This window comes from Hibiscus syriacus, unplaced genomic scaffold (genome assembly GCF_006381635.1).
Source record: "Hibiscus syriacus cultivar Baekdansim isolate YM2019G1 unplaced genomic scaffold, ASM638163v2 tig00110458_pilon, whole genome shotgun sequence".
In the NCBI taxonomy this organism is placed as follows: Eukaryota; Viridiplantae; Streptophyta; class Magnoliopsida; order Malvales; family Malvaceae; genus Hibiscus; species Hibiscus syriacus.
Genome location: NW_024062745.1, coordinates 3630286 through 3641058, shown reverse-complemented (window position 1 = coordinate 3641058; position 10773 = coordinate 3630286). Strand labels below are relative to the sequence as shown.

The 10773-nt window shown below is 37.0% G+C and overlaps 1 protein-coding gene across 1 annotated transcript; it reads left to right on the top strand.

Annotated features, from left to right (window-relative positions):
- The first annotated feature begins 2524 nt into the window (after positions 1 to 2524).
- Positions 2525 to 2884, top strand: LOC120126520 (stigma-specific STIG1-like protein 3). The gene has a single exon (XM_039144674.1). The coding sequence runs from the start codon at positions 2525 to 2527 to the stop codon at positions 2882 to 2884; it is 360 nt and encodes a 119-aa protein (XP_039000605.1).
- Positions 2885 to 10773: the final 7889 nt, after the last annotated feature.

Genomic DNA, 10773 nt, shown 5'->3' with positions numbered 1-10773 from the left:
TGGACAATTTCAAACTTTGGGTCCCTGAACTCCCAAAAAAAAATCAAAAACTACCATAACATCTTCAAGATCTTATAAATTGATCCCCAAATTTGATTAAATAAATTTAATTTAAAATAAGAGAAAATTGGGGTGTTACAATAACTATGTAATTCACTCTTTTTCACTTAGGTGAAGAACTGTTAATTTTAATAACATGAATTTTACGAAGGCTTACCACTTTCATTCTTGTAATGATTCAATATTTCATTTATGCAGTAATGGCTTCCATTAGTATGCGATTTGTACATTTGTAATCATCTAGATTTCATTATGATTATAATTGTTGTGTTTATGTATGTCAGGTTTTCACTTTTACTTCTTTTAAATTGAACATTAAACTACTTTCTCAGAGGTATTTTAGTTTTAGGCGTGTGACCTACAACGAATATTGATTACAATTAGTATTGACGTACAACGGATGAGGTGGTAGTTTATGATGGTAAATACAGTGGGAAATGAAACAATATTATTTTTTTAATGGTTTATGATGATTACAAGTGATATATATTTAGAAATTTTCTTAGCTTATTGACATTACACACATTTTAAAGACATAATTGTTTGAACATGAATCTTTTATAAAAAAATAATATTCTTTCTTACCACTAAGACCTCTCAATAGATGAATATTTTTGAAGAAGGAATCACTTTACCTATTTCAAAATGTATAAAAATTAGTTTGTTTATTTTCATTTAAGAAATCTAAATTCAATCCGAGAAATAATAAATGGATTGTTTCATGAGTTATTAATTCAATGAAATTTAATTAATGATCATCACTCGTCTCAAGGCATAAATTTTAAGATTACACATGAATTTTCGTTTTATATATCAAATTTTAATTTGATTTACTTTTTCACAAGCAACTAATACTATTGTCAACACAACACCATTAGATGTTTACTAATATAAAAATGAATATATATATATATATATATATATATATAATCAAAGTTAAATTTTATGTGTATATTTGAACTAATACTAAAATCTATGTATTAAATTGTATATTTAAATAAAATTCGTGTGTAAATTCAACACCTAGCCCATCGATTCTCATCAAATCAAGACTCGATTACCTCAAACTGGATTTTCGAAGTTAAGATGAATGGAAGCAGACACTTTGTGTTTAGATACCATGGAATAATTGTGTAATTGTATTATTTTCTTTACATGTTTGATTGACAAAATATCATTTTATTTTAATTTTTTATATTATATTTTAATAGTAAGAATTATAATTACACAATTATATAAATATAAATTTTAAAATAATATTTATTATCATAAAAAATATTAATATATAAATTCTAAAATTGATTATTATAGTTTTGAATGATTCATGCCATTGGCACTATCCTATGCAATCTCTCTTATAATATAAATTTCTATTACTTTTTACACAATAAACACCAAATCTTGAATTGCTTGCTAACATACATTTATATTTTATATAAGCTTTGTGCTCAAGTATTGGTTTCTCCAATGAACTTGACTTTGCTTAGCCAAACGGCATGGCTAAATTTGCCGAGGGCAGTCCATATTAAGAGCCCCTTTCCATGGCTAAATCATTGATGACTTTCTAGGGTTCCATGTGATTGTTGCACTGGCACATGCCTCAAGCTTAATGTTACAACAAAACAATTAATTAAATAATTTATAAGATTCATACAAATTCAATTCATCCCAAGAAATGTTCATACTTAGGGCTGCAAAAACATAAATATATTATGCTCTGTTCAAAGAATAAAAGATCAATTTTTAGAGATAATAGTGTAGAAAGAGACGATTATAAATGCCCTCGTCAATTCAATTAGAATGCTACTAAATTTAGATTAGGAGGTAATGGTAGTACACATTCGAAGAGAGGTAATTAAACTCAGTAACTGACATACTTACAACTATGTAGCCGCAATTGCTTGAACCAATGACCTCAAGGAGAATAGCACTTCTTTAACCATTGATGTCACTCAATTAATAAAAACTTGAGATGAATGCAACAATAATATCGACTAGCTTAAGAACTAATAAAATCTACATTTTCTTATCTAATTTATTTCATGTCTTTCTTTCTTTTTTTTTAAAATCAATATGGTATAAATACGATGCAATATATGTTCTAAGATAACTCGCAACCTCTTAATATTGAACGCTCAGATCCCTATCGTTCTCGGTACTCAAAGGCGGGTCTCAACAAACTATAACCGTTTATTTCATTTCTTAAATAGTAATTAATTAATTAATTAAGCTTAAGAATTCAACCATACTCATTGCTTTAGTTTTCCATATCCATCATGCACCTTGCCAGTTTTTTCCCTTTTTTAGGTCAGCCCCTCTCTTTATAAACCCAAATCCCCTCCATTTCCATCACCAAAAGTCTCTCAACTACTCTCCAGTTCTTCATAAACAAGAGAACAAGATCAAAAAAAAAAAAAAAAACCAACCTTCAAGAATCGAAGACTAAAACACACGAAGAAACAAGATGGAACTAACCAAAATCTTCCTCACCGTAGCCATGATGATCACTTTAGCAACGAAAACCATCGGCGGCGGCGTTGAAACGAACCCTGCTCTGATTTCATCAACCGCACCACCGAAGGCCGGACCACTGATGCCGAAGAGGGTAAGTCGTTTCCTCCAGCAAGAAGTTAGGAACCCTAGAGCCGCCGACCATTGCCACAAAGACGAAGAGGTTTGCTACGTTCAAGACGGCTCCACCTCCATTTGCTGCAACAACAAGTGCGTCTACTTGGCGACGGACGCCCACAACTGCGGCGCGTGCAAGAGGAAGTGCAAGTTCACACAGGTTTGCTGCCGGGAGAGTGCGTCGAGATTGCTTTGACAAGAGGCATTGCGGGGCTTGCAACCACCGGTGCCGTCCCGGCGAATATTGCGTTTATGGAATGTGCAGCTACGCGTAAATTTTAAAAGAATTCTTTCTGAGAGATGGAATTTATTTATATGCACAATAAAAAATCACACTTTGAAGTGTTTCTTAAAGGATATATTTATATAATCATTAAAATTTGTAATGTGATGTTCTTTTTGATACTGTATAATGTAATGGTATACAAAAAAAAAATTAAGAAAATAATATATATGAATGCCTCATGTTGCTATAGCCTTATGCAATTTTTGGAGAGGATTTTTAATTGTATACTTCCACCATTGTTGTACAAAACAATAAAAAAAATATTACTATGTTTCTTTTATATATAATTATGTTAAATGTTGCGATCAACTTTCGGTTGTTCGAAATGTGCTGAGTATTTGAAGAGTTAAGTATGACCGAACACCATTAAAATTTAGTATAATTTTATACCAGGATCATGATTAGGTTTAGGAGCCGATTACGCGTGAAGAATGTTGAAGCACTACAATAACACCCAAAATTAATACATAAATGGATTATGTTGTTGTCGCAACCGTCTTTCGGTTGGTTCCCGGAATTGGACTTCGACTTAGAAAAATGTGGATTGGAGTCGCCACCGATCATTTATTTAAAAATAAATGGGTTGATCGGATACCCTATTTATTACCTGATCTGCGTTTTACCAGAGATATGTCGGATTCGGGAGTCGGTTACAGTCAATGAAGGGTTAGCACCCTTGAACTGCCCTTTCGGTACTATATAATTTCCAGTTGTCTTTAATTAAGAAAATTGAAAGTTTAACCTAAAAGGTAAAATAATGATCCCAAAATTACTTACCTTAGATTGATTGAAAGTACCTTAAAGGAAAAGAAATGTTAAGGAAAAAAAAGAAATGGAAGTGAATCGAAAAATAAAGATAATAAGAAATTAATAAGATAAAACAAACGAATAAATAAAATAAATAAATAAATAAAGTAAAAAATGTATGTAAATAAATAAATAAATAAATAACAACTAGACAAGAGAAAAAATAAATAAATAAAATTAAGTGAATAAGAGAAATGAAATGAATAAAAGAATATGTACAAAGACGATAATAATAAAGAGAAAATTAAATAATATTTATATATACACGTTAATGATACTATTAATAATAAATAAACAGTATACATAAAAAGGGTATAACAAGATAATCAAAAGTATAATAAGTACTAAAAAAACAGAAAGAATAGAAATAATAAATGAAAAAATATATATATATATATATAAAAATAAAATAAATAATAATAATAATAATACACGAATGTACATAGAAAAAAAAAACTAAAATAGAGACAAAGAAACTAATAAAATAATATTAAGGAGTATATATATATATTATAATATAATATATAATAACAATAGAAAAGCAGAATTAAAATTTTTAAAAGAAAGGACTAACTTGTAAAAAGGAAAATTGAATGACAAATTAGAGGAGAATCAGATTCAAAAATTAGGATTCAGGGTCAAAGAACAAGGATTAAATCTATGAGGGACTAAAAATGGGATTAACCCATATTTATTTAAAAACGCACGAGTCAGAAACTTGGGTCGGGTCGCGTATATATGCCAATAATTTTCTTAAAACCCTCACTTTTCCTATTTAAAAACTAAGCCCCTCCCCTCTTTTTATTTGAATTGCTCTCGCCTGTTCTTCATTTCTGAAGAACAGACCCCCAAAATCCAGTTTCTGGCCACCATGGCCATTCCGCGCCACCTCGCCGCCGTCGTTGAACGGCGACGGTCGTCATTCATCGGCGGCAAAACCTTATAATTTTTTTTTGCCATTCGAAAGCTCGTTTTACCCTCGTTTCGAGAATCAAAGCCCTTTTTTTTTAAAACGGGCCTCGGGGAACCGTGGATCTAAGGGAGAAGATCTCGGTTTACCCCCATGTTCATCGGCCAAAACGTTTCCTCTGGTGGTTTTCCGAATCAAAACGAACGCATGCAAGTGCCAAAACGAAAAAATGGTATAAGCTTTACCTTTTGTTCTTCTCAAAAAAAAAGTTTCGGTTTTGCTCTAACTTTTGCTTGGAATTTCTGCTTTTATTTCATGTAATCCGAATTTCCCCTAATGGTGTTGCTTTACACTTATTTATAATAAAAGAAAAGCATGTTTTTAGATTACATTTTTAATCCTAATAGAAGTCTAATGTTGGGTTGTTGGTGATGAACATGAGTCTCGGTTGCCGGACATTTCTAGGATTGTTGGAGAGGCGTGCACGGCAGGGAGTCCTCGGCTGGGATGGGTGATGCGATGCGGCTGAATGAGATAGGAGATTAGGGTTTCCAACAACCCTACGTGAAACCGGTTCTGTATGGGCTTGGCGTGTTAATCCATTGTTGGGCCAACATGTAGGCCTTGAAATTCATGTGTCTACAGCTGCCCCTCTTTGCTCATTAGCGTGTAACGAAAATAGAGCAAAGATTAAAAGACACGAATTTCAATCACATCGAATATCCTCTATTGTAGAGTTGAAATCCGGTGTTAAGACTGATTTGTGGATTTGGATTGAATCCTGAAATAACTCCCTCGTCGTGAGGTTGAGTCGAACTGGAAGATTCTGAGTGCGGTATCCTTCGGTGCGAAGCTGAAACCTAGCTCAAAGTTAAGTCGTCTTCTGGCTCAAGATGTTTCGTCGTGAAGATGGAACTTGACCTGAGGACTTTGGTGTCGCTGTTTTACAGATGACTCCTTCGTCGTGAAGTCGGGTCAATCTGTTTGTGAAGTTGGAATTTATATATGGTCCCTTCGCCATGAAGTTGAACCTGAGAATTGGATATCCTTCGTAGTGAAGTTTAAATCCAAGTAAGTAGTATTGTTCTGAGTCCAATATCCTCTGCTGTGAAGTTGAGATTGGTTCTGGAACCGGGAAATTGTTTATTGACAGTCAGCCGCCCCTTCGCTGCGAAGTTGAGCTTGTGCTGTCTTGGGTCCAATATCCTTCGCTATGAAGTTGAAACTGGCCCTGGAACTGGGAAATTGTTGTTGACAACCAACCGTCCCTTCGTTGTGAAGTTGAACTTGTGTTGTCTCGATTCCAATATCCTTCGTTGTGAAGTTGAGATTGGCTCCGAAATTGTTTGTTGATAGTCAGCCGCCCTTTCGCTGTGAAGTTGAGCTTGTGCTGTCTTGGGTCCAATATCCTCCGCTGTGAAGTTGAAATTGGTCCTGAAGCTGGGAATTGTTGTTGACAACCAGTCGTCCCTTCGTTGTGAAGTTGAACTTGTGTTGTCTTGGGTAGCACGATATCCTCCGTCGTGGAGTTGAAATCAGCTTTGAAATTGGAAAGTTGTTCGTTGACAACCAGCCGTCCCTTCGTTGTGAAGTTGAACTTGTGTTGTCTTGAGCGGCACGATATCCTCCATCGTGGAGTTGAAATCGTGGATGTTTGGCTTCGTGCTAGATATCCTTCGTTGCGAAGTTGATTTTGACTCTAGCTAAGGCCTGTCTAGAAATCTTGATTATGGAGTCATGAGGTTTCAATCCATGATCTTGGATTCTTCAAATGTTCCAATCTGATGTTCGTTTTTTTATCCTTGATCTGGGAAATACTTCTCGACCATCTCACTTAAATGCATGAGCCTTGATCGGCTTCCGAGTACCTATACTTTTCAATGAACCTTTGTACAGTAATATCTTTTGCACAAATAAATAAATCACTAAGTTTAAGCTCAATCCAAGATGCTCAAAAGGAATTGGTGTAGAGAAAAGAATTGTCTTTTATTCACAAGGGAAAAAGAACAAATAATACATGACAAACATTTTGGAGGGTGAAGACATAATGAGGTATAAACGAGTGTCTTAGATTTTAATAATGTGGGCACTTCTGAGCTGAAAAGCCGTTGGGTGACCTTGAATACAGCCTTTGCCAAAGGATCTGTAAAAAATGTGACGACCTTCAGGAGAGTGCAACCCTTCTCCGACTCGTTGAGTCTGCAGAAAATTCAGATGCCGGGAAGTTTCAACTGCCTGGATTTCTTTGAATTATCCAAATTGCCCTTTCGGGTTTTCAATTTGGACCCATCCTTGGTTGCAAGACACCCTTTGCGGGTTTTCATCTTAAACCCACCTTTTTGTTCTTTTTCTTTTTCTCCTTTTTTTTTAATTTAGGGCGCCCTTTCGGGTTTTCACCCTAAACGTTTTTCATTTTTTTTACTTAGGACGCCCCTTCGGGTTTTCATCCTAAGCGAAGTATTTCTTGACTGCATCCGAATTGATGGGATGTGGTAGGTCAGGTCCGTCCATTTCGGCCAGGACAAGGGCTCCTCCAGAAAAGGCCTTTTTCACAACATAGGGTCCTTCCCAATTTGGCGTCCATTTTCCTCGTAAATCTTTCTGAACTGGCAAAATTCTCTTTAGCACCAGATCTCCTTCTCGGAATGTTCTCGGGCGTACCTTCTTGTCATGTTCTCGATTCATTCGTTTCTGATAGATTTGGCCATGGCGAATGGCCTTCAGTCTCTTCTCATCTATCAGATTTAGCTGATCATATCTGGATTGAGCCCATTCCGCGTCATCCAGTTTGACTTCTGTCAGGACCCGTAATGATGGGATTTCTACTTCAATGGGCAGCATTGCTTCCATTCCATATGTTAGCGAAAACGGAGTTGCCCCAGTCGAGGTTCGTACCGAGGTTCGGTAAGCAAACAAAGCGAAGGGCAGCTTCTCGTGCCAGTCTTTGTAGGTCTCAGTCGTTTTCTCCACTATCTTTTTAATGTTCTTGTTTGCTGTTTCTACTGCACCATTCATCTTTGGTCTGTAGGTAGTAGAATTGTGATGCTTTATGTTGAATTGCTCACAAGCAGCCTTCATCATGTTGTTGTTCAAGTTTGTAGCATTATCGGTAATGATTCTTTCAGGTAAACCATACCGACATATAATCTCTTTTTTCAAAAACTTACAGATAACAGATTGAGTGACACTGACATAGGAAGCAGCTTCTACCCACTTGGTGAAATAATCGATGGCTACAAGGATGAAACGATGACCATTCGAAGCCTTCGGATGGATTTGCCCAATAACATCCATGCCCCACATGGAGAAAGGCCATGGTGATGTCATGACTTGAAGCGGATGAGGTGGAACATTTATTTTATCTCCGTAAATCTGACATTTATGACATTTTCTAGCATAGTTGATACAATCACCTTCCAGTGTGGACCAAAACTATCCGCATCTCATTACTTGTCTCGACATCATCTGTCCATTTGCATGTGCTCCACAAACTCCGTCATGTACTTCTTCCATTATCATTTTCGCCTCTTCAGCATCGACGCATCTTAACAGAACTTGAGTATGGCTTTTCTTGTATAAGACCTCCCCCTCAAGAATGTACCCAGCGGCCATCCTTCTAATGGTTCTTTTGTCGATTTCAGTGGCTTCCTCCGGATAACTTCGATGCTTGATATACTGCAAAATGTCGTAGTACCAAGGCTTAGTGTCTTTTGTTTCTTCAATCTGGTAGCAATGAGCCGGGTACTCATATGACTGCATGTCGATTGGCATCATTTCAGATTCCCTGCCAAGTTTGAATGCGGCCGCCAGGGTAGCCAAAGCATCAGCCATTTGATTTTCTTCTCTTGGCACATAGTGGAAAGTGACTTCATCGAATTCTTCGAGCAAATCCAACATTAGCTTTCGGTATTCTATCAATTTTGTATATTTGGTTTCCCATTCTCCACGGAGTTGATAGATTACTAATGCTGAATCTCCGTATACTCGCAAGGTCCTTATACTTTGCCCCAGCGCAGCTCGAATTCCTAAGACACAAGCTTCGTATTCTTCCATGTTGTTAGTACAATCGAAGTTCAATCTGCTGGTAAACGGGTAGTGACCCCCTTCCGGAGAGATCAATATTGCCCCAATACAATGTCCTAATGCATTGGATGCCCCATCGAAATACATTCTCCAGAAATTGTCTGTTGAAGTAACTGCTTCCTCTAAAGATAAAGCCATCAAGTCCTCATCTGGGAAATCAAAATCTAGTGGCTCATAATTCTGGTCGGTTCTACTTGCTAAGAAATCCGATATGGCACTCAATGTCGAATTCAGACAATAACATCTGCCATCGGGCTAACCTTCCGGACAGAGCAGGTACACCCATCATGTATTTTAAAGGATCTAACTTGGAAATCAACCAAGTGGTGTGATACAACATGTATTGTCTGAGTCTTTTTGTAGCCCAAACTAAAGCACAACAAACTTTCTCGATAGGCGGATATCTGACCTCGCAATCTGTGAACTTCTTACTCAGATAGTAGATGGCTCTTTCTTTTCTTCTAGACTCGTCATGTTGACCCAAGAAACAACCCATTGAGTTCTCGAATATGGAAAGGTATAGGAATAAAGGTTTGCCTGGGATGGGGGACATTAAAACAGGAGTATGAGATAAGTATTCTTTCACTTTCTCGAATGCGATCTGACAGTTTTCATTCCATGTCCCAGGATTGTTCTTTCGGAGAAGTCGGAAGATTGGATCACACTTATCGGTTAACTGAGATATAAACCGTGCTATGTAATTCAATCTGCCCAGAAAACCTCGAACTTCCTTTTGTGTTCGAGGTGGAGGTAGATTTTGTATAGCCTTAATTTTGTCAGGATCAACCTCAATGCCTTCTTTTCTGACCACGAAACCTAACAGTTTCCTGGATGTTACCCCAAAAGTACACTTGTTAGGGTTCAGTCGAAGCTGGAACTTCCTTAGTCTCTGGAAGAGCTTTCTCAAATGCTCGACATGTTCGTTTTCGGTTTGTGCCTTGATAATCATGTCGTCGACATAAACCTCGATTTCTTTGTGCATCATGTCATGGAACAGGGTTACCATGGCTCTCTGATATGTTGCCCCAGCATTCTTTAATCCAAAAGGCATCACTTTGTAACAGAAAGTTCCCCACATTGTGACAAAAGTGGTCTTCTCCATGTCCTCAGGGTGCATCTTGATCTGATTGTATCCCGAAAATCCATCCATGAATGAAAAGTAGTTATTCCCGGCTGTATTGTCCACAAGAGTGTCTATATGTGGCAGAGGAAAGTTGTCTTTGGGACTTGCCTTGTTAAGGTCCCGGTAATCGACACACATGCGTACCTTCCCGTCCTTCTTCGGTACAGGCACTATGTTGGCCACCCACTCCGGATATTTGGCCACTTGAAGAAATCCGGCATCGAATTGTTTCTTGACTTCTTCCTTGATCTTGAGGAGCATTTCTGGCCGCATCCTTCTCATTTTCTGATGCACTGGTTTGCATTCTGGTTTAATTGGAAGTTTGTGGACTACCATATCTGTGTCTAGTCCAGGCATGTCTTGATATGACCAGGCGAGCACCTCTTTGTACTCCTGAAGTAAATTTATCAGGTTTTGTCTTGCTTCAGTCGAAAGAGTTGTACCGATTTTAACCTCCTTTCGATCTTCCTCAGTACCCAGATTCAAGATTTCGATTGTCTCTTTATGGGGCAGTATCTGTTCATCTTCTCTTTCTACCATTCTCAACAATTCAGTAGGCAAGTTGCACTCCTCTTCAGTGCTGTGTTCATCAAATTCCCTGAAACAAATGGCCGATTCAAAATCCACCTCCGGATCAGGATCATTAGTGCCTACATTATCGTTATCTGGGGATCTGAAAGATGGGAAAATGTGCATGTGTGAGAGGAGAATATCCCACACGAAATAATCAAGTTTTTTTTAGGGAAAGTGGAAACGAAGTATTGAAATAAACAGGATAGATAATGAATTCAAAATGAAATAAAGGAAAATTTGTTTGCCATGAAAAGAGGAAAAAAATGCATCTTTTATTGAACTTAAACCTAATATTTATTCACC